General features: G+C 66.9%; 10 protein-coding genes across 10 annotated transcripts; 6 read left to right on the top strand and 4 right to left on the bottom strand.

The window, feature by feature from the left end:
- Nucleotides 1-207: 207 nt before the first annotated feature.
- Nucleotides 208-1,388, top strand: FA09DRAFT_326640 (hypothetical protein; the record flags this gene model as incomplete). The annotated part of the gene is made up of 6 exons (XM_025741222.1): nt 208-288; nt 348-523; nt 587-806; nt 862-924; nt 979-1,174; nt 1,237-1,388. The coding sequence occupies 6 exons, from the start codon at nt 208-210 to the stop codon at nt 1,386-1,388; spliced, it is 888 nt and encodes a 295-aa protein (XP_025595794.1).
- A 1,222-nt stretch (nt 1,389-2,610) lies between these two features.
- FA09DRAFT_335341 (oxalate decarboxylase) lies at nt 2,611-4,339 on the top strand (the record flags this gene model as incomplete). The annotated part of the gene is made up of 8 exons (XM_025743762.1): nt 2,611-2,698; nt 2,766-2,950; nt 3,129-3,413; nt 3,472-3,599; nt 3,659-3,799; nt 3,855-3,874; nt 3,927-4,003; nt 4,061-4,339. The coding sequence occupies 8 exons, from the start codon at nt 2,611-2,613 to the stop codon at nt 4,337-4,339; spliced, it is 1,203 nt and encodes a 400-aa protein (XP_025595793.1).
- Nucleotides 4,340-4,403: 64 nt separating this feature from the next.
- On the bottom strand, nt 4,404-6,324 carry FA09DRAFT_332151 (gamma-glutamyltranspeptidase). Its single transcript, XM_025743337.1, has 3 exons — nt 5,074-6,324; nt 4,823-5,020; nt 4,404-4,767 (listed from the first exon to the last, which is right to left on the bottom strand). The coding sequence occupies exons 1-3, from the start codon at nt 6,278-6,280 to the stop codon at nt 4,424-4,426; spliced, it is 1,749 nt and encodes a 582-aa protein (XP_025595792.1). The 5' UTR covers nt 6,281-6,324; the 3' UTR covers nt 4,404-4,423.
- Nucleotides 6,325-6,550: 226 nt separating this feature from the next.
- On the top strand, nt 6,551-7,399 carry FA09DRAFT_332150 (hypothetical protein). Its single transcript, XM_025743336.1, has 2 exons — nt 6,551-7,073; nt 7,129-7,399. Exons 1-2 carry the CDS (start codon nt 6,851-6,853, stop codon nt 7,254-7,256), a joined length of 351 nt encoding a protein of 116 aa, XP_025595791.1. The 5' UTR covers nt 6,551-6,850; the 3' UTR covers nt 7,257-7,399.
- On the top strand, nt 7,270-7,609 carry FA09DRAFT_332149 (hypothetical protein). The gene has a single exon (XM_025743335.1). The coding sequence runs from the start codon at nt 7,281-7,283 to the stop codon at nt 7,563-7,565; it is 285 nt and encodes a 94-aa protein (XP_025595790.1). The 5' UTR covers nt 7,270-7,280; the 3' UTR covers nt 7,566-7,609.
- Nucleotides 7,560-10,948, bottom strand: FA09DRAFT_312216 (FtsJ-domain-containing protein). The gene is made up of 7 exons (XM_025740689.1): nt 10,835-10,948; nt 10,458-10,766; nt 10,041-10,262; nt 9,641-9,985; nt 8,358-9,586; nt 7,775-8,302; nt 7,560-7,722 (listed from the first exon to the last, which is right to left on the bottom strand). Exons 1-7 carry the CDS (start codon nt 10,867-10,869, stop codon nt 7,646-7,648), a joined length of 2,745 nt encoding a protein of 914 aa, XP_025595789.1. The 5' UTR covers nt 10,870-10,948; the 3' UTR covers nt 7,560-7,645.
- A 631-nt stretch (nt 10,949-11,579) lies between these two features.
- On the bottom strand, nt 11,580-12,803 carry FA09DRAFT_301502 (putative G-protein beta subunit Bpp1; the record flags this gene model as incomplete). The annotated part of the gene is made up of 4 exons (XM_025740369.1): nt 11,580-11,904; nt 11,967-12,098; nt 12,155-12,632; nt 12,689-12,803. The coding sequence occupies 4 exons, from the start codon at nt 12,801-12,803 to the stop codon at nt 11,580-11,582; spliced, it is 1,050 nt and encodes a 349-aa protein (XP_025595788.1).
- Nucleotides 12,804-14,874: 2,071 nt separating this feature from the next.
- Nucleotides 14,875-16,336, top strand: FA09DRAFT_301456 (Pkinase-domain-containing protein; the record flags this gene model as incomplete). Its single annotated transcript, XM_025740366.1, has 5 exons — nt 14,875-15,284; nt 15,433-15,711; nt 15,768-15,903; nt 15,956-16,047; nt 16,102-16,336. The coding sequence occupies 5 exons, from the start codon at nt 14,875-14,877 to the stop codon at nt 16,334-16,336; spliced, it is 1,152 nt and encodes a 383-aa protein (XP_025595787.1).
- A 258-nt stretch (nt 16,337-16,594) lies between these two features.
- Nucleotides 16,595-17,751, bottom strand: FA09DRAFT_142870 (hypothetical protein). The gene has a single exon (XM_025739135.1). The coding sequence runs from the start codon at nt 17,371-17,373 to the stop codon at nt 16,702-16,704; it is 672 nt and encodes a 223-aa protein (XP_025595786.1). The 5' UTR covers nt 17,374-17,751; the 3' UTR covers nt 16,595-16,701.
- Nucleotides 17,752-18,940: 1,189 nt separating this feature from the next.
- On the top strand, nt 18,941-20,356 carry FA09DRAFT_332144 (hypothetical protein). Its single transcript, XM_025743334.1, has 3 exons — nt 18,941-19,007; nt 19,076-19,237; nt 20,084-20,356. Exons 2-3 carry the CDS (start codon nt 19,155-19,157, stop codon nt 20,331-20,333), a joined length of 333 nt encoding a protein of 110 aa, XP_025595785.1. The 5' UTR covers nt 18,941-19,007; nt 19,076-19,154; the 3' UTR covers nt 20,334-20,356.
- The last annotated feature ends 5 nt before the right edge of the window (nt 20,357-20,361 follow it).

Below are 20,361 nucleotides of genomic sequence, written 5' to 3'. Positions count from 1 at the left end.
GAGAAGTCAGAGGCCCTAGAAGCACTCAGTGTGGCGGCCACAGGGGTGGGCGAGCTTCACTCAGCATGCTCCGTGTGGGCCCATCGTTCGCCTCAGCCTCGGCCTGGCGATGCCGCGTCTGCTTTGGGATCGCGCTCATAAGGCCGAGCTCGCTGCGAGGCAAGGGTCCGTCAGCCCCACCACCCTCTCTATCTCTCCCATTTTACCATGCTCCGCTCCATCGTCTCTGTCTTTGCGCTCGTGCCGCTCGCCCTCGCTGGCCTTGTGCCGCGTCAGGGTCCGAACACGGTGCGTCGCTTGCGTGGGCTTTGACCACAGACATATCTGACCGTTCTCGCCGACTGCAGTACTTCTACGGCCACGAGACGGACATGACGTCCGCTGGAAACTTCACGCTTCACCTGGCGCCCGTTTCCAAGACGTTTGCGCAACAGCTCGCCGGCGACATCCAGCTGCTGCCCGTGACTGGCCTGCCGGCCGACTTCCTCAAGGACGACGAGCACGTGCTGCTCTTCTCGCAGCAGTGAGCACAGAGTGGAGAGAGCTCTGTATGAGCGTCTGCTGATGCTGATTCCGTCGGCACCAGGTACATGAGCGACATTCGCCAGCGCCTCGCCGGCATCGATCTCCGCATCGACCGGCTCAACTCCTTCTCCCTCATCGTGCCCTTCGTCGATGCGGCCAAGGACGGCAAGACGCCCTTCTCCTTCATCCAGCACGTCTACCAGGACCAGCTCATCCCCTCGACGGTCAGCGTGCTTGCCAAGATCGACTCCGAGGTCGCGACCTTCAAGCCCAAGGATGCGGTGAGGCAATTTCTTCGACGAAGCAGGGCTTTCTAATACTCACGCTTTGCTGCAGGCCTACTCGCAGATCGCGCCCGGTCTCTTCTCCTTCCAGATCCTGCAGGGTCTGGCGAATGCCGTGAGTGGTGCGCCTCGTCGGCAACGCCCTCCATACTAAACGCAGACTATGCAGATTGACGGACCCGGCCCCGAGGGCCCGCGCTTTGAGGCGCTCTTCGAGCCGGCGCCGCAGCGATCCGTGACTGCGGAGATGTTCCAGGCTATTCAAGGCCAGCCCATCACCTACTCGGGCGATGGCTGCACGACGCAGACGTTCGACTGGACCGTGCCGTTCGCCGAGCCCTTCTTCGCCACGGGCGACGTCGAGAGTGAGTCCTGCGCTGGGTCGTCATTATCTGCGGCCGACACTGACCTGCGTACTCTATCCCAGCCTACTCGCCCCTCACGCCCACGCCGATGCAGTGGAAGGGCCTGCAGAGCTGGAGCTCATCGGCTGTCGGCCTTGCGCCCGCCACCGTGAACGCCAACTTCGGCCTCTCGGACTGCGGCGAGATCGCGCGCAACCAGTCGCAGAAGGCCTGATCGCTCGACGGTCTGCTCGGTCATGCTGCCTATGCGCTTGCCCGCTCTTCTCGCTATGCCTCCTTATGCCTCGCCATGAGAACATCTATCCTTAATGATCATCGCCGGGCGATCTCGCCCGATACACCCTTGGCATGCCGCAGCTGTGATGCTGGGTGAGAGCCGGCGGCACGGCGCGCGCTCTATGCCATGCGCGGGTGCAATCAAACCTCGGCACGCGCAGCCAGAGAGATGGCTTGCGCTAGGCGCAGATCTCAGTGCGTGTGAGACATGTCGTGGGTGTCATGGATGAGCGCAAGGCTGCCTGTAAAGGATGGAAGAGTGCGTAGCATGCGGCCGGCACAAGCCGCAGCGGCACGGCAGCAACGCGCCCGCGCATGCATGCGTGTGGAGGCGCGACTTTTGGCGCTTCGGACGTGTCGGACATGCGTCGCTCTGTGCCGTCTTGCCCTCGCTGTGTGCGCTTGATGGCGGAGTGAGCGAAAGCAGATCTGACCGAGGGCGGCGCAAAAGCAACGAGATGCCGCGGCCGGCACCAAGCGGCGAGCACGCTTGTGCGGCAGCGGCGCGGCGGCAGAGTAAGATGATGGCGCTGCGGCGCACGCAAGCCGGCATCGAGGCGGACCCGCGCTTGCGGGGGCCGGCGGCTCAGAAGCACGCCGCGGGAGAGCTTCGCTTCGCTGTGTGCACAGACCACGCACACCGCAGCATGCAGGCAGCTCGGGAGCAGCAGCAGAAGGCGCCTGTCCCTCTCTGCCGCACGGCAGCAGCGGCAGGGTGTGGAGCATGACTATCATGCCCCGAGCCCTGCCCTCGAGCCGCCTTCGATGGCGTGCCCCGCACGAGCAGCCGACCCCGGCGATCGAGAGCGCCATGCTCGCTCGCATACATAAGGAGGCCCTCTGCGCCGCCCACCCTGCTCGCAAGCAGAGCCCCTCCCGCAACCACCACGTCAAGCCCGCCCGCCATGCTCGTCCCTCTCCCGTCGCTCGCGGCCCTGGCTGCGCTGCTGCCCTTCGCCGCAGCCATCCCTGCCTTCCCCGACATGGCCTCTCTCTCCAAGGCCGGCGGTCTGGCGCGCCGTGCGCCCGCCGCGTCGCCCGAAGAGCTGGCCGAGCTGCGTCGCCGCTTCCAGCTGCGCATCGCCGCGCAGACAGAGGCTGTCAAGAACGAGGCCAGCACGTACCCCGTCGAGTACATCAGCAACATCAGCGACACAAGCATGTGGGCTGAGTTCCACGAGAAGGGCAAACTGCCTCAGCCGATTCGTGGCAACACGGGAGCGTCGCAGGAGGGGCCGCACAACACGCGTGCGTTTCATGTCTTGTAGCCCTCCTCATGGCCCTCCTCATGGCCGTACTGACCTGTGATGTGCAGCGATCGATCGTCAGAACCCCGACATGCTTGCGCCGCCGTCGACGGACCACGGGACCGTGCCCAACGCCGCATGGCCCTTCGCGCTCTCGCACAATCGCCTCCAGACGGGCGGCTGGGCGCGCCAGCAGAACGTCAAGGTCCTGCCCGTCGCAACGGAAATGGCGGCCGTGAACATGCGCTTGGAAGTTGAGTGTTGATACGGGTTTCTGAGTGGGATGAGGGTGGTTGCAACGCGAGAGGCATCGAGGCGCGCGATGCCGCACGAGGCGACGACGCGCCCGTGACCATGGGGGCCGCGAGAGGCTCCCGTTCGCCTGTTCGTACCGCCGCTTCGTTCGCCTGCTCACACCGCTCTCTACAGAGGGTGCCATTCGAGAGCTCCACTGGCATCAAAGTGCCGAGTGGGCATACATCATGAAGGGCTCTTTCCGCGTCGGAGCCGTCGACGAGGAGGGCCGCAACCAGATCGGCGATCTCGAGCCCGGCGACGTCTGGTATTTCCCTTCCGGCGTGCCTCACTACATCCAAGCGCTCTCCAAGGGTGGCGGCGAGTTCCTGCTCGTGTTTGACGACGGCAACTTTAGCGAGGACAGCACTCTGCTTCTGACTGACTTCACGGCTCACATCCCGCGCGAGGTCGTCGTCAAGGTACGCAGCCCTGCGCCGCACTGCCACGCCTCCGAGCTGACATCTGCGCCCTTCTTAGAATTTTCCGGGGCTCACCAACGACGACTTTAACAAGGTGCCAGGAGAGCAGCTCTACATTTTCCCCAGCAAGGCACCGGGAGACGACGATGAGCAGGTCGAGAACCCCGCCGGCGAGGTGCCCAGCACGTGAGGCATGGTGGCGGCTCTTGCGCTGTCATCCTCGCGCCTGCTGACGCCATCTATAGCTTCATTTTCCCGTGGTCCAAGGAGCCCGTCAAGCAGCTCAACGGAGGCACCGTCAAGGTGCTCGATACGCGAAAGTTTCCAGCGAGCAAGACGATCTCTGCGGCGCTCGTGACGGTTGAGCCCGGAGCGATGCGCGAGCTGTGAGTGTCAGCGGACAGGCTCAACAGATTGCGATCTGACCCTCGTTGCCTTCAGGCACTGGCACCCGCTGTCTGGTGAGCAGTACGGCTTGGCGAGAGCGAGTGGCCCTCTGACAGCGCCCCGCAGACGAGTGGAACTACTTTCTCACTGGCTCGGCACGCATCACCGTCTTCGCCGGCGACTCGAACGCGCGCACGTACAACGTGAGCATCGCTTTGCTTTTGACTCTCACGCAGCAGCTGACACCCATGCGGCTCCAGTTCCAGGCCGGCTCGGTGGGCTATCTGCAGAAGAGCGTGGGCCACTACGTCGAGAACATCGGCAACGACACGCTCACGTTCCTCGAGGTCTTCAAGTCGCCGCGCTACTCGGACATCTCGCTGAGCAACTGGCTGGCGCTCACGCCGCCCAAGGTCGTGCAGGCACACCTCGGCTTCTCGGACGCCACGATGAAGAAGCTCGAGCAGTTCAAGTCCAAGGACCACCAGGTCGTGAAGCGCAGCGGGCCGATGGTCGCCGGCAAGCGCTCGTGGGCTTGATGGACGCGCGCGTGGTTCGCACACCTGACCGTTGCATCAATCCGTTCTCCTCTCTCGCCGCTAATGACCTGCGAATGCATTGCATTACACCTGCGGCACAGCGCAGCCGTCGCCGCGCGGGTCTGAGCCGGCAGCCCATGCGCTGCGTCCCGCGCCGTAGTCGATGCGAGCGATGCACTGGCCCTTGCCGAACTGGCCGCGCTTGTCCCAGCCCTGCACGTGCTTGACGTCGTGGCCCATGCCGCGCAGCACCTCGACGGCCGACTCGTCGATGCCGTCCTCGAGGAACACGGTCGAGAGCACGTCGCCCTGGTCGGGCGTGCCGGCGCCGATCATGAGGCGCGGCGAGTCGATGGCTTGCTGTGGGCTCATGCCGCGCAGCATGTTCAGCAGCACCTGCACGTGGCCCTGCGGCTGCATGAAGCCGCCTAGGAGTCAGGAGGTCAGCATGGGCAGGCCAAGCGCACATCATTCGGCACTCACCCATGACACCGTAGCTGAGCCAGCACTCAGCCTCGCCATTCACCTCGCGCGTGGCCATCGCCGGGATGATGGTGTGGTATGGCCGCTTGCGCGGCGCGACACAGTTGGCGTGGCCCTCTTCGAGCACGAAGCCTGAGCCGCGGTTCTGCAGCGTGAAGCCGCAGCCGGCGGGGATGATGGCGCTGCCGAAGCCGGCGTCTATAGGAGCAGCATCAGTGCATGGCTCAGGTGTGGCTCGCTACTGCACTCACAGTTCGAGTTGATGAACGAGCAGGCGTTGCCCTCCTGGTCCACGACGCTAAAGTACACCGTGTCGCTCGAGTTGCGCGGGTTTCCGTGCTCGACGGGCTTGAACGTCTTGGCGTCGAAGACCTTGGCGCGCTCCTTCGCGTAGGCCGGGCTGAGGATGGCCTCGACGTGCTTGGCGCCCTCAAAGTCCGGGTCGGCGACGTACTTGCCAGCGTCGGCAAAGCCAAGACGCAGCGCCACGATGAGCGCGTGCAGGTACTCGGGGCTGTTGTGCTCCAGCGAGAGGAGGTCCGGCACGGCGCCGCTGGCCTGCAGCTCGTCGAGAATGGAGAGCGCCTCTAGCGCCACGAGGCCCTGGCCGTTCGGAGGGCACTCGTGCAGACGCACGGCCTTCGACGGGTCCTTCTGGCCGGCGGCGCCCTTGTACAGGTACGAGATGGGCGTGATCTCGTTGCTGCCGACCTCGCCGTGGTGCTTGAGGTCATCGAGCGTCATGAGGCCGCCGAGGTCGCCGCACACCTTGACGATCTCCCCGGCGATGCGGCCCTCGTAGAAGCCGGCCTTGCCCTTGCTGGCCAGCTCGCGGAAGGTGCGCGCGAGGTTGGGCATGCGCATGAACTCGCCCTCGCGCGGCGCCTTGCCCGACGAGTGCATCATCTCGGCCCAATTGGGGCTGGCGCGCTTGATGAGCGCCTCGGAGCGCACCCAGTCGCCCGACGCCACGGCGCACACCGGGTAGCCATTGTCGGCCAGGCGGATGGCCGGCGCCAGCACCTGTGCCAGCGTCGGGCCGTCCTTGTCGCCGTGTGCACGCGCGCCAAAGAGGCGCACCGTGTCGTCCCAGCAGGCCGGCGCGCCGGGCACCGTGACGCTGTGCACGCTCTCGAGCGGGATGATGCCCTCCTTGAGGCCGGCCTGCTGCAGGCGCTGCAGCGTCATGGCCTCGGGCGCGCGGCCGCTGCCGTTGATGCCGCGCACGCGCTTCTCGCGAGCGTCCCAGAAGAGGCAGAAGGCATCGCCGCCGATGCCCGTGCAGTTGGGCTCGGTGACGTTGAGCGCCGCGGCGACGGCGACGGCGGCGTCGGCTGCGTTGCCGCCAGCGTTGAGCACGGCGATGCCTGCCGACGCGGCCAGCGGCTGCGAGCAGGACACGAGGCCGCGCGAGCTGTGCACGGTGCTGCGGCGCGAGTTGAAGGCGTGTGCGCTCATGGTGGGTGATGGATGTCGGGAGGCAGGAGGGCGAGACGCTGCAGTGCCGGTGCATGTCGCTGCGCCGGATGCTTGGCCGCGGCAGGCGCGGCCCTAAGAAGGAGCGGCGCTGGCCGACGTCTGTGCGGGGGAGCGGCTGCAACTCCGCCTCGGCGCGGCATCGGGCCCGAGCGCCGGCCAACGCGGGGATGCGCCGAGGCTGCTGGGCGTCGCCTTGGCCGGGCAGCCTGCGCTTGTTCCGCTCGTCCGTGAGTCTGCCCGTGCTGCACCAGTCAATCCTCGAAAGCCGCAGCTGCTCGCTGCTGTGCGAGCTGATTCCCGGCTTTGCGGACGTGGCCCCTGCCAAGGTGCGGCGTTCTCGCCGTGCCGTCAAATTGGGCGGCAGTGTCGGCTGCATGCACCGCTCTTCGCGGCAGTCGCGCCCGCAGCTCGCCGTGCTTGCGCCGACAAGGCCCGCACAGCAGGTGGAGGTCGTGCCTCTGCTTCTCCTCTCACCGCTGCAAGCAGGCCCCTCGCGAGCCATCCACAAAGCCGGGCTCAAGTGTGCGCCAAGCCGCCAGTAGAGCAGTCATGGCGAATCTCCGTGCACGCAAGGGCGCAAGCGCAGCCAAGGGCAAGCAGCCCGCCGCTACAGAGGCGCAGGAACCGCCGGATGCCGCGCTCAGCACGCCGCTCTGGCTGCTCAAGCACACGCAGGGCATCGTCACGGCCGCCACGACGGTCGGCGTGCTGTGTCTGCGGGACACACATGCGCTGTACTACGTCGCGGGTGCGCTGGGCACTGGATGGACAGGTGCGCCGTCAGCGATGAGCATGCCTTCCGCGCCCTGACTGACCCCCTAGCACAGCCAAGCTGCTCAAGAAGGTCATCAAGGAGCCGCGGCCCGAGGGCTCAAGCATCACAAAGACGCACGGCATGCCGTCGACACACAGCTCGTGCGTGTGTGCTGCGCCTGTGACTGCAAGCCGCGGCTGACCCCGTCTCAGCACCATGACGTTCATGTGCCTGTACCTGTGCATGGCGATGCCCAGCAACCTTGCGCCTCTCGTGCCCCTCGTTGCTGCCACGCCGCCCGTCGTCATGTGGTCGCGCGTGCGCTTGGGCCTGCACACGCCGGCGCAGTGCCTTGTCGGCGCCACGCTCGGCGTCGCATGCGCGCTCTTCGCAACCGTCCTCTGGACAGGCTTCGGGTCACACGCCGGCCTGGCGCAGAGACTGGCGCCGCGCGGCGACCACATCCTGCGGCAGCTCGAGTCAAACGTCCGAGGACACATCGGCGTGTAGAAAGTGTATCACTAATGCATAGACGTGACGGGATGCCCAGGAACAGAGAGAGAGCGTGAAGCAGACGACGGGAACAGAGCTCAGTAGCCGTTGGGCACGCGCCGCTTGTTCGACGTCGAGCTCGTCGTCTTCTTGCCGTCTCGCTTGTTGCGGCGCTCTGTAGCGGATGTCAGCTATGCTCCGCAAGCAGCCACACCATGCACACTCACTCTCGGCCCGCAGCTCCTTCTTGCCGCGCGCATCGACGAGGCGGTAGCGGCCCTTGACGCCCTTCGGCCGGCCCTTGAGGCCGCGATTGACGCCCTTGGCGACGACGGTGCTGATCTCCTTGCGCTTCGGCTTGGCGCCGGCGCGCGCCAGCACCTTGGAGATCGAGTTGGCCTTCTCCTTCTCGCTGATGTCGACCGTCTCGTTGAGCGTGTCGGCCTTCTTGCGTGCCTTTTCGAGGCGCTGCGCAGCCTTGAACTTCTTGCGGCCCTTGGCCTCGGCGATCTTCTTGATCGGCCGCGCGTCGAGCGCACGCTGCCGCGCCCGCAGTGCGTTCATGGCCTCCTTGGTCGCGGGGATGTTGGCACGGTAGTGCTTGGCCTCCTCGTCCAGGAACCACGTCGGCAGGTCGGACTTGTCGACGAAGTTGTCCTTCTTGAAGCCGTCGTCGATCAGCGCGCCCTTTGTCTTCTCGCGGTTGACGAGCTGCTGCGCAAGGGTGAGCGCCTCGGCAGTGTTCAGGCCGACAGCTGCGGGCACAGGGGGTCAGCACAAGCACCAGCAGTCTGAGGTCGTGCTGCTCACCCTCGATGCGCTTGCGCTTGATCTCGTCGAGGTCCTCATCGTCGTAGCGCCACTCGCCGTCGAGGCCAGCCATGTCCTCGTCGGCGACATTCCGCGCCACGACCTCGACGTCCGACTCGGCGTCCTCCATCTCAGCGTCCGAGTCTGCCTCCTCATCCTCGTCCTCCTCGTCCGAGTCCTCCTCCTCCTCTACCTCATCCTCGCTGTCCTCGTCGTCACCCTCTGGGATCAGACCGGCAACGCCCTTGAACAGCGGGTTGTCGAACCAGATGGCAGCCTCGCGGCTCTGGCGCTGGTCGCGCTCGCCGCGCGACTCGAGCGATGCAACCAGGCCGCTCGTGTCGATCGGCTCAGCAATGTCGTCGTCCGAGTCGCTCTCTTCGGCGCGCGCCTTCCGCTTGCTGGCCGAGCCTGCTTTCCGCGTGACGGCAGCGACAGCGGCGCGGTCTGCGCGGTCGTCCTCCTCGTCCTCTTCGTCGTCGGTGTCGAACGTCTCCTCCTGCAGCTTGCGCTTCGTCACGACGTCGTCGTAGCCGCCGACAGAGCTGCCGCCGTCGCTGTCCTCGGCGTCGTCGCGGCCATCCCGCACTGGCGCGCTGAAGCCGTGCCACTCGTCGCGGTTCTCGTCTAACCGGCGAGCCTCCTTGGCGCGCCACTTGGCGTCGCGCTCCGACATGCGCTGGCGGTAGGTGTCGTACGCAGCGTCGAGGTCGCCCTCGAGACGCGCCAGCTTGCGCTGCTCCTCGGCGTCAGAGTCGAGCACCTCGTCCTCCTCCTCGCTGTCGGTGTCGCTGTCTTCGGCCGTCCGCGGCCGCGACGGGCCGTGCGTGAGGTCGAACATGTCGTCGGCGCCGCCAACGAGCGTCTCGTCAACGATGTCCTGGCCCACGTCCATCGGCGTCGTCATCTGCAGCTGCATCTTCTGCACCTTCTTGGCGCGCGCGGCGTTGCGCTTGCGGCGCTCCTTGCGCAGCGCCTTGCCCCGCTCGTCGTTGAGGCGCTCCAGCTCCTCGTCGATCTCGGCGTCAGAGTCGATGGGCTCGGCGTCCTCGCCGTCGACGATCTCAACCACCTCCTCTCCCGGCTTCACTGCCGGCGCGTCCAGGCCGAGGTGCAGGCGCATGGCAGTGCGCCACTTCAGCAGGTTGCGGAAGTCCTTCTTGCCAAGCACCTTGAGATCCGAGGCGCAGGCCTTGATGTCGTCCGTGGTCAGCTCGTGCTTGAGCAGCCTGTGCGAGCTTGTCAGCCGAGATGCTGGGCCTCTGCGACACTGCTGCACTCACTCCTTGTCGCCCTCTTCCCGCCACGTCAGCTCGTTGTTCGCACCCAGCCCATCGATCGGCTGCGGGCTCTCCACCCATGCCCGCGCCCCCATCGCGCTGTACAGCATGCGCACGCCGTCCGCGTAGCCCTCACGGCGCTTGCGCTTCTTCTCCGGCTCGAAGACGCTTGCCTGAGCAATGGCGCCGCGCTCGCCCTTGAGCGGCGCACCCTCCTCGCCATCCGCAGCAGCTGCAGCGGTCGGGTCGAGGTCCTTGAACACATGCCGCGGGTCGAGGAACTTGGGGTCGACGCGCTTCGGCGCCTTGTAGTTGCGGCACACGACGAAGATCTCGGCGGAGACGTTACTGCGCGCACCAATGAGCTCACGCCGCGCAGCACGCAAACGGCAGCTGCACTCACCGACTGGACGGCGGCTTGGTGGCCTCGACGGTGCCGAAGAGCTGGTTGAACACCCAGAGCAGGTTGTTGTAGTCCTTCGAGCGGAAGACCTTCGTCACAAACGAACCACCGGGCGCAAGGAACTCGACGGCGAGCTTCAGGGACTGCAGCACCAGCTCCGACTGCTGGTACGCGTCCTGCACCCATGCGGTACCGACATTGGGCGCACCGTCGTGAAGCACGCTGCGAGGGCGGCGTCAGCACTGCAGCGGGAAGGGTACGGGCAGCGCCAATCTAGGCCAGACACCAGCATGCAGTCTAGCATGCGCGCAGCACCTGAGCTCTACCAGCTACCATGCTGACAGGATCGTGGCAGCCGCCACAGCCCCGCCTCGACACCACTCCTGCCGCCCATCCTCACCCGCACGCCGCACTCACATGTCTGCCTTCCAGTCCTTCAGCTCAGCACGCAGCTGGTCTCTGCAGCGGAACGAGTTGATATCCTCTGCAAAGGTAATGCAGCGCGGGATCGGCTTGATGGGCACCAGGTCGACACCAACGATGAGGCTGTTGGGCGGCATGTGCTTGCTCGCCACCTGCAGCCAGCCGCCGGGTGCGGCACACAGGTCGATGCAGCATCGTGCGCCCTCGAGCAGCGCGTACTTCTTGTTGAGCTGCACAAGCTTGAAAGCGGCACGCGAGCGGAAGCCCTGCTCCTTGGCGAGCCAGTAGAACTTGTCGAGACGACTGCGGGGCGACGGGTCTCAGCCTCGGTGCAGGCGAAAAGCGGGCAGCGCGGCGCGTGCGCAACTCACCCCTTGGCCGTCTTCTTCTCCTGTTTCTTACCCATGGCTGGGATGCGCTACGCAGGCGCTGCGGACGAGAGGAAGAGCGAGAGGATCTGAGCCGCAGAATGCTGCGCTCGAGTGTGTGGATGGGAGCCAGGCAGCAGGCGCCCGGCGGAGGGCGAAGCCATGCCGCCGCGCGCACTTTTTTGCTTACGTCAGCATCTGGACCCGCACCCTTGCCATAGAGGCCGTGCTGCCGCCTCATGCTCTCGATCTCGATCACCATGCGCAGCGGTGGGCGTGAAGAAAGTCAAATTTCGTGGGGCTATGGACAGACAAGGTGGCATCAAGACAGCGTAGGCGCGGAGCGAGGGCGGCGCGACGCTCTGCCTCGAGAGGCGGAAGAAAGGGTGGGTGGGGCAAAGCAGAGGGGTAGGGAGGCGGCGTGCCAGGTCGTCCTGACCCAGCTGCCTTTGCCGAGCAGAGGGGCAGTCGGACTACACAGGCCGTGCTCGCCGCACGCAGTAGGCAGAGACGCTTCTGCACGTTCCGGGAGTCCGGCGAGCGCGCCGCCGGCCGGCTTGCGCGAGTCCGCGTCGAGGAGGTCCGTTGCCGACGTGAGCCCGACGACGAGCGGCAAGGCGAAGTGGGGTATATGGGGGGAAGCGGAAGGGGCCAGTGCGGGTCGCCATCCGCGAGTTGTGCTAGGAGAGAGAAGATGACGTGCGGGGAAGGACGTTGATGTCGTGGATGCAGGGAGAGAGTGCAGCATCTAGGCCCAGACGAGCAGGCGGGCGTCCCAGCTGCCCGTGCACAGCGCCATGCCGTCGGTGCTGACGCCCAGGCACGAGACGCGGTTCTCGTGTGCCGACAGCACGCCGACGCGCTCGCCCTTGAGCGTGTCCCACACGTTGGTGTTGTAGTCGTCGTAGCCGGCAAAGAGGATGCGGCCCGACGCCGAGAAGCCGACGGACGTGATGCCGCAGAGGATGTTGTCGTGCGTGTACTGGTTGAGCTCGCGGTCGGCACGCAGGTCGAACAGGCGGCACGACGCATCGTCCGAGCCCGTCGCGAAGGCGTCGCCGTTCGGGAAGAACCTGCGGGGCGCGAGTCGGTCAGTCTCGAGGCTGCCGCGCGCGGCTCGACACGGCACACGCACTGCACGGCGTTGATGTCGCTCTCGTGGCCAGAGAAGGTCTGCTCTGCCTTGCCCGTCCGGATGTCCCAGACCTTGGCCTGGGCGTCACAGGCGCCCGAGACGAAGATGTTTTGGTTCGGGCCGAGCGACAGGCTGCGGGGACGGGTGTGAGATTGTGCGCAGGGCTCGGCAGAATGGCAGGCGCGCACCTCATGACATCGCCGGTGTGGTCGTTGAACTCCATGACCCGCACGCCCGCATCGATGTCCCACAGCATGCACGTCATGTCGCCGCTCGACGTGAGGATCTGGCGGTCGTTGAGGAAGCGACAGCACGAGAGGTAGCCCGTGTGCGCCGACAGCTCGCGCGCCACCTTGACGCTGCCCTCGCGCGAGCGCAGGTTGTAGATGGAGCAGATGTTGTCCAGGCCGCCGCAGGCGACCCAGTTGCCCGACGGCGCGTAGGCGCACGTCATGACCCAGCTCGAGCGCAGCGGAATGGCGTGCACCTTGTTCGTCGTGTACGCATCCCACACGATCAGCTTGCCGTCCTGCGACGCCGACACGAGGTGGCGCTTGTCGGCCGCCCAGTGCATGGCGTAGATCTTGGCCAGGTGGCCCTTGAGCGTCCGCCGCGGCTTCATGACGATGCGCGGCAGCGCCTCGATCTCGGCCGCCATCGCTCGCACTGCAGAGTTGTGATGAGCTCGCGGCATGCCGCATGTCTGTCGCAGCTGTACTCACAGGACGTGTCCGCCATCTTGTCCTTGCGGCTGCGGATCTGCTCCTTGAGCGCATCCGCCTCGCGCCGCGCAGCGGCGATCTTCTCCTGCAGCTCGGCACCGGGAACGGCGGCCATGACGGGCTAGTGAAGGGAAGGGAGGTCCGCTGCGGACGAATGGTGTCAGTGATGTGCAAGTGTAGTGTCGCGCAGGACGAGGCACGACGTCTGATTGATAGGAGGTGCGACAGGGGCACATTTGCGCTGCAGCGGGCAGACCTCTCGCGGCGCACTCTCGCAGCTGCGACAGCAGAGCGTGATGCATCGCGAGCCATGGCCGGAGACCGAGCCTGATGGTCCCGGTATCGTCTCCGTCAGGTGGCCTTGCTGCAGAGCGGGGGCGCGTGCAATGCATTCCCGCTCCAGCGCCAGCTCAGCGCAGCGGCGAGCATCCAGCAGGCGCGCGATCCGAGCGTCTTCCATCGAGCAGGACGGCCCTCTGAGCGCATCCAGCATCTCCAGCAACTCAAGCTAGGGATCACACAGTCGCTGGTCCCCTTCTTCGATGATCGCCGACGCTGCTGCACTGTCGCGCCTAGGCCTGCTGCTCGCGCCGACTCACTTCTTGTTCGCGGGACAGATGAGCGGATGCCCAACTGCCTGAAAGCGCAGAGCAACTACTCCAGTTAAGCGTCAGGGCACCACAGGAGTGCCTCTACGAGACGTTCGTCGGCGTAAGCTCCGTGCCGGCGGGGCTGCAGACGAGCAGACGGCGCACGGGCGCGGGAGAGAGATCGGGGATGCGAGAGAGCGGCGGGCGGAGCGAGCGCAGGACGCGGCGTGGCTGGGCACGGCCGCGAGGAGAGGAGCTGCAGACGGGTGTGGGTGCGGATGGGACGGCTGCAGAGAGCCGGGGTGGAGGCTGGAGGGCGGGCGGGTGGTGGGACGGAGGAAGGACGGCGGGGACGGGCGCGCTGGATGGATCGGCGGGGTCAGAGCGCGGCGGCGGCGCCTTGCAACGGCGACGGCACGGCGCGCGCGTGCTCGGCTGCTGCCGCTGGCTCGCGGGCGCGCGGCGTGCGGGCGCGGCACGAGCGAGCAAGCGGCGGGCGCGGTACGCTCCAGCGACGCCCGCACGGCAGCGCCGCGCAGGCACCCTGCCGGAGCCATTCCTGCTGGCGCTGCGTGGCCTGACGCCGCAAGAGAGAGCGCAGCGAAGCCTTCGCGCTTCTCACGCCAGAGCAGGGGCATCGGGGATGCCGCGACGGCGGCGAACAGCAGCCAGGAGCACGCCGGATGGAGCAGCGGGTGCACTCTCGTACGCCCACCTGCACTCGCCGAGGCATCCGCGCGGCCCTGGCGAGCGAGAGCAGCCCTTGTGAGCCTCCTCTGCGCGACGAAGTGCCAAGGCCGGCGGCGCTGGGCAGCAGGCACGGCACACAAGGGCGCTCCCGCATCCTATCTCACCCTCCTTCGCAGCGACCTTTCAGCTCACAGCACAGCGTCCGATAGGGCTGCTTGTGCCAGCTGTCGCGGACATCGAGCGATGTCCAGCGTGCTCCCTGTGTCCCGCAGCAGGCCGGCGATGGGCCGAGCTTGTGCGACGCGCGCGCAACGAGAACAAAGCAAGCCGGCCGGCGCGGCCATCTCCGCTCTTCGCGCCGGCGTTGTCCAGCAGCACTTCGCACGCAACAGTCACCGCAACCGGAGTCAGCCTCAGCAGCTCGCTCCCTCGAAGTGGCTTGCTGCGGGATCGGCTCGTGCGAGCTTAATGCCGGAGATCAAAGTAGCGCCGCAGGAAAGGGAGGGATAGGGCTCCCGATGCATGCGGAGGCAGAGGCGCAGCGGAGCAGGGAGAGCGGGCGCCGAATGGTCTCGACGCCGCCGCCGCCTCGCCCGAGTGCCGAGAAGCACGCGGAGCGGCCTCCTCGAACACGCCTCGCCGCCGTTCCTCTTTCTTGCTCCACATCCCTGCCGACGCCTCGCCATGGCATCGCCCGCTCCCGCACGCAAGCGCTCGCGCTGGGAGCTCGACGACGCGCCCGAAGATGCGGGCTCGAGCAGCAGCGCCGCTGCCGCCGACGACGAGGCGGCACTGGAGCGTGCACGCGGCGAGGCGGCGCGCAAGGCTTCTCGTGCTCGTGTCAAGGCCGCCAAACGCGCCGCAGCAGCTGCAGCGGCGGCAGCAGCCGCTCCGGCAGCTGGCAGCATGACGCCGAACGCAAGTTCGAGCGCTGCCGGCCCGTCGTCGCCGAGGACTGTGCCGGCCAGCGAGGCGAGCCCGACCGGCAGCCCCGCACCGGCGCCGCCCGCACCACGGCCACCAGCTGCGCCGCGGCCAGCCGTGCCGCCACGCAGCGCACATCCGCTGATCCTCGGCGCGCGTCCTGTCTCGGCCTACGAGCGTCTGAACCACATCGACGAGGGCGCCTATGGCGTCGTGTGGCGCGCACGCGACGTGCGCACCGGCGAGGTTGTGGCGCTCAAAAAGCTCAAGATGGACAAGGAGAAGAACGGCTTTCCAGTCACGAGCTTGAGAGAGATCCGCACGGCGCTGGAGGGCAGACATGAGCACGTGGTGCGCGTGCGTGAGATTGTCGTCGGCGAGACCCTCAGCCAGTGAGTCACAGATCGAACGGCCAACGCTGGCGGCGTGATGAGAGGTAGCAGCGGGCTGTGCCGGGAGGCTTCGTTGCCTAGTGCCACATCGGCACTGCCCGGATGAAGCCGAGACGTGCGTGACACGTGTGCTGACACGTCTGGCCAGGATCTACATCAGCATGGACTTCATCGAGCACGACCTCAAGGCCCTGCTGAACGCGATGCGTGCGCCCTTTCTTGCGTCCGAGACCAAGACGCTGCTGCAGCAACTGCTGTCTGCCATTGCGCATCTGCACGCGCGCTGGATCATCCATCGCGACCTCAAGACGAGCAACCTGCTCATGAACAACCGCGGCCAGCTCAAGCTGGCGGACTTTGGCCTGGCGCGCATGTACGGCGAGCCGGCGCGCGAGATGACGCAGCTAGTCGTGACGCTGTGGTACCGGTGAGTGAGGGAGCGAGACACCGCTGACTGCCGCTCGCTGACGAAGCTGTCGCTAGTGCGCCGGAGTTGCTGCTTGGGGCAGAGCGGTATGACCAGTCGATCGACATGTGGTCCGTCGGCTGCATCTTCGCAGAGCTCATCACGAAGGAGCCGCTGTTCCCGGGCAAGAACGAGACGGACCAGATGATGAAGGTGCGCGCCACGAAGTCATTGCCCGCTGCCCCTCGCTGACATCGCGCATCAGGTCTTCAAGCTGCTCGGACAGCCGTCAGACGAAGTCTGGCCAGGCTTCTCCAAGCTCCCTGGCGCGAAGAGCATGTCCAACGTGGCTCAGCCGTGAGTCCGTCCGGCAGCCTCGCTTTGCGGGCCGAGCTGACATGCTCGACACAGATTCTCGTCGCTGCGGACGAAGCTGCGCTACAGCACCGAGCAGACGCTGGACCTGCTCTCCAAGCTCCTAACGTACGACCCCAATCAGCGCATCTCGGCCGAAGAAGCACTGCGGCACCCGTACTTCGAAGAGAGCCCGCAGCCGGCACACCCAGACACGTTCAGCAGCTTCCCGAGCGTCGCTGCGGGTGAACGGTGCGTCGCGTCTGTGGCGCTTCGTGTGCATCGTGGCTGACTCGCTCGCCTTGCAGCAAACGCAATGCCTCCCCTGACGCTCCGGAACGTGAGTACGCCAGGCAGCTGCGACGCTGCCTTGCCGAGGCTGATGTCTCTCCACAGGCCTGGCAGACCAGAAGCTCGCGTACCAACTCGAGCTCGACATCTGACCGCTCCGACTCGCCAAGACTCCCTGTACTTATACCGTGCACTCCTCTGCCACAACGTCACGCATGCTGCTCTCGGATGACGGTGATAATGCTGGGTATGTACGTTCACCGGATGCGTCCGAGGCCGTTGCAGTGGTAGCACGTCTCGTCGCCAAAGAAGAGACTGCGGCGAGGCACGCGTCAGAGCCAAACGCAACCAAGGTCAGCCCATCACTCACCTCATGCGCACGCCTGCGCCATCGCACTTCCAGCACAGCCGTCCGCCGATGCGCGGATCGCCAGGCTGCACCACGACGGAGCCCGGCGGCGGGCGACGGAACATCATGCCCTGCGGCACGAAGGTGGCAGACGTCTGGTGCGCAAAGTGCGGCATCGGGGCGCCGTGGATGTACGGCGCCTGCTGGCCTGGATAGTGCCCCGAGCCGTGTGAGGGCACGCGCGGCGGCCCGGCTGGAGCCTGGTACTGGCTGGAAGGCCGCGACGGCGCGACTGACGGAGAGACTGCCGCTGCTGTGGCGGCCGCAGCTGGTGCACTCGTGCCGGCGGCATCCGCTGCTGCTGCCGCGCCTGTCCGCTGTGGTGGCAGCCGCGCGTCACTCGGCGCTCGCTGAACATCCTCGTACGATGGTGGTGCCTCGCCGTCGGCATCAGCGGCAGACTCGCTCGCGGCCTCGGTACGCGTCGTCGCGGGCACCGGCCGTCGTGGCTGCCGAGCTGGCGCCGGGACCACGGGTCGCTCGACGGGCAGCACGGGCGTGTTGTACAGCGCCAGCGCATTTGGTCGAGTCCAAAGCGGCACACCGCGCTGCAGCTCGAGCTCGGCGCGATTGTACTGCATGCTCAGCACGCGCAGCGCCTGCTCGGGATAGCCGACGCCGAAGGACATCCAGCACCTCCGGCATGGTCGCGCCGCATCGCCCGCCTTGTAGCCCGTGTAGGCACCTGCGGACGACTGTCAACATCACGAAGTAGCATCTACACTGGGCACTCACACTTGTGGCACGGGCGCCCTCGCGGCGGCAGCAGCATCTTTCCGCCGTTGAGCAGCGGCTGCCCGGGGACAAGGCGCTCTGACGGCTCGTAGCCGCTAGGAAACGGGTCTGGCAGGCCGTAGCGCCTGGCAAGCTCCGTGTGCGGCGGCGACGGAGCTGCTGGCTGTACGCGTGCGTGCGGCGGTGGCACTACGGGCGGAGCAAAGGAGCCATGCATGGTCCGATCTGGCGGAGGAGCGGCAGGCGGCGCGAACGAGCTGGGCGGCGGAGAGTTCGGCGGCGCAAAGGAGCTGCTGCCGCCGACTGCTGCTGCTGCCGCGTCGTCTTCTCTCGCCAGCTCGCGCGCCAGCTCCTCATCTCGGCTGGTGTCTGGCACAGTCGTGCTGCCAGTCGTTGGCCGGCGTGCTGGCAACGGCGGCGGCCCAGACGACGGCAGTGCATCGGAGAGAGGGGCGAGATTCGACAGCGGCGAGCCGGCGCGTTGCGGCAGCGCAGCGGCACCGAGAGCGGACGCTGCGACTGGACCAGGCGCTGTGGATGAGACTTGCATCGCCTCGTCCGAGCTAGTGTCCGACGAGCTCTGCATCGCGACATCAGTGGCGCCGGGGTCTGTGTGGCTGCTTGGGCCAGCCGGCTGTGCGAATGTAGTCGCAGGCGGCGCCGCTGCGCTGCCCGCGTCGCTGACGCCGGTGCGCTGAGCCAGCAGCGGCAGAAACGGGTTGTTGGAGCGGAAGCGACTGGCGTCGCCGTCGCTGCCCGTGTGCTGGCTGCTGAGGCCCGTGTGCTGGCTGCTCAGCGCGGCGCCGGGCACGGCGAGCGGCGGCGCGGTGCTGCCCATGGCTGCGGACTATGCGCGCAAGCGGATGCGAGGGAGAGCGCGCTGCCGAGACACAGCGCGCGCTGGTCTAGAGAGAGAGACGAGCGAGAGCGGTGCGAGTCAATGCGTCTGGTGTGGTGGAGGGCGGGATGGAGGAGGATGGCACAGCACCGGCTCAGCGCTGCCGACGCACCACGCCGCCAAGCCGCCAGCCTCCACTTGCGCATGCCGCATCACGTGCAGCGCGCCTTCGACGTTGGCCACCAGCCCCCCTCCTCGTCCCCGCTCAGCCTCTTCAGCAACAGAGAGGGTGTCAAAATACCGGCCGATGGCCGCAGTATCTGTCCGACTGCTTGAACCTCTTCAACTTGCAGCGATGCCGACTCGAGCGCGGCTGAATCAATGCGCGTCAAGCATGGCCTCGTATCGTGCGACTCTCCGTTGCTCTGCTCGCCCGGTCGGCCAAACAGCTGGCCAAACGAGAAGAGCGCTCCTCGCAGCCTGCCGGCGTGTCGTCGTCAGAGTGCCTTGGTGGACAGGAGAGGCCGTCCAGAACTGGCAGCAAGGAGGGCATGATGGCACAGAGGCCGCTCGGACAGCCAGCCGCCCACGCGCGTCTCCGCAGACGCGCCCAAGGCCGAGAGGCTCGCTTCTCGCCATCAGTAAGAGTCCTCCGGCACTGGAGCGCTTCGCTGCTTGCCGTCTGAGCTGCTTCATGTGCACTGAGAGTCAGAGTCTACTGCTAGCCGAGATTGAGGGACGGCTGCTGAGTGGCTTACATAAGCACGACCCGTCAGATTGGGGGTGCCACCTTGGCGGACTTAGCGTGCTCATCGACGCTAGCACAGAGATGCCGCTATGGAGAGCCGCCGGTGCCGGAGTGCACCCTCTCTTGCTCTTGCCGCCCCCGCCGCTTCAGTTCATGCTTCGCGCCTCTGGCGCTGTGTCGCATGAGAGCGCGCCGTCAGCGGCAGTGCTCAGGGTTCACCAGCGGCAACGTCAAGGCAAGGCGGTCCTCGATGGAAGCCGCGCCGCCGACAGCACGCGCGAGACGGCCTTCGCTCCAGCGCAGCGGGTCGGCGCTTCCAAGAGGCAGGGTCCGGCCAGCGTCTGCTGCCGACGTCTGGCGCTGCTCGCCGCCTCTTCATGCCGCCTGTGCTCGATCATAGGGGGTGCAGCCGGAGCTGCTGGCCGCCTCCTCGAGAGGAGGTCGCGGCACCGCCCGGCGTCTGCGCGCGCGCACCCGTGCACGGCCGCCGCACAGCGGAAGCGCATGAATCCTGCGGCACCGCACCGCAGCGGCGCGGACTTGGAGCCGGGGCTGCAGCGAGGCGGCCTTGCAGCGCAGGGCGCAGGCGCCGCGCCGCAGCAGCACGTCTGCGCTCGCAGGCACGGCCCTTGACGTTTGCCCGCACAGACGGGCAGCGGCGCTCCCTCCGAACTCCGGCTGCGGCGTGCAGCGCTGCTGCGGCTGCATGCTGCTTGCTGCCGCTCTGCTGCGCCTGTGCGTCTCACCATGCTCGCCGCCGCGCAGCCGAGCAGCGAGGCGAGGCGCAGGGCGGTGCCGCGGGGTTTCGCAGCGCAAACAGAGCGAGAAAGAGAGCGCAGCGGCGCAGCAGCGACGCAGCGTCCAGAGAGAGGCACGGCGCTCGCTCGGTTCAGCCTCAGCACCAAGAGGGGCCAACGCGACGCGACGCCTCGTCCTTCGGCCTCGCTCGCGCGTTGCTGCTCTCTCTCTCTCACGCAGCCGACGAGCGAGAGAGGCCGAGGGACAGCGAAGGGCTCACCTCTCCTGCCGCTACTCTGCAGGCCTGCAGGGATCGATCGCAGCGCCTTTGCCCGCCTTCGATAGGGGCCTCGTGGTCAGCGGCGTTGCTGCTCCCTCGGCAGAAGCCGCGCCAGACGGCAGCCAGCGCCCACGCCAGCGGCAGGCGGTGCGGGCGGAACGGCGCCGCATCCCGACGCCAGCCCCGTCGGCAAGCCCCTCGTGCGCGCTTCTTTGGTGCGCCAGAGCCGCAGCGCCGTGCGGCGAGATGAAGGTGGGAAGAGATGAAGCGGCGGGCGG

This window comes from Tilletiopsis washingtonensis, assembly GCF_003144115.1.
Source record: "Tilletiopsis washingtonensis strain MCA 4186 unplaced genomic scaffold FA09scaffold_22, whole genome shotgun sequence".
NCBI lineage: Eukaryota > Fungi > Basidiomycota > Exobasidiomycetes > Entylomatales > Tilletiopsis > Tilletiopsis washingtonensis.
Note: the sequence above shows the minus strand (reverse complement) of the source record. Positions and strands in the feature narration are given on the sequence as shown.

Excerpts from the sequence above, each read along its gene's own strand:
- FA09DRAFT_312216 (XM_025740689.1), bottom strand. The coding sequence starts at position 10,869 with ATGGGTAAGAAACAGGAGAAGAAGACGGCCAAGGG. Across the intron at positions 8,303-8,357 it reads CAAGCGCAAGCGCATCGAGG|CTGTCGGCCTGAACACTGCC; the intron begins GTGAGCAGCACG and ends CTGTGCCCGCAG. Across the intron at positions 7,723-7,774 it reads GAAGGAGCTGCGGGCCGAGA|AGCGCCGCAACAAGCGAGAC; the intron begins GTGAGTGTGCAT and ends CATCCGCTACAG.
- FA09DRAFT_332149 (XM_025743335.1), top strand. The coding sequence starts at position 7,281 with ATGTGCCTGTACCTGTGCATGGCGATGCCCAGCAACCTTGCGCCTCTC.
- FA09DRAFT_332150 (XM_025743336.1), top strand. The coding sequence starts at position 6,851 with ATGGCGAATCTCCGTGCACGCAAGGGCGCAAGCGCAGCCAAGGGCAAG. Across the intron at positions 7,074-7,128 it reads GCTGGGCACTGGATGGACAG|CCAAGCTGCTCAAGAAGGTC; the intron begins GTGCGCCGTCAG and ends CCCCTAGCACAG.
- FA09DRAFT_332144 (XM_025743334.1), top strand. The coding sequence starts at position 19,155 with ATGGAGAGCCGCCGGTGCCGGAGTGCACCCTCTCTTGCTCTTGCCGCC. Across the intron at positions 19,238-20,083 it reads CATGCTTCGCGCCTCTGGCG|CTCTCCTGCCGCTACTCTGC; the intron begins CTGTGTCGCATG and ends CGAAGGGCTCAC.
- FA09DRAFT_332151 (XM_025743337.1), bottom strand. The coding sequence starts at position 6,280 with ATGAGCGCACACGCCTTCAACTCGCGCCGCAGCACCGTGCACAGCTCG. Across the intron at positions 5,021-5,073 it reads CTCGTTCATCAACTCGAACT|ACGCCGGCTTCGGCAGCGCC; the intron begins GTGAGTGCAGTA and ends CTGCTCCTATAG. Across the intron at positions 4,768-4,822 it reads GCTCAGCTACGGTGTCATGG|GCGGCTTCATGCAGCCGCAG; the intron begins GTGAGTGCCGAA and ends CCTGACTCCTAG.
- FA09DRAFT_142870 (XM_025739135.1), bottom strand. The coding sequence starts at position 17,373 with ATGTCCTTCGGCGTCGGCTATCCCGAGCAGGCGCTGCGCGTGCTGAGC.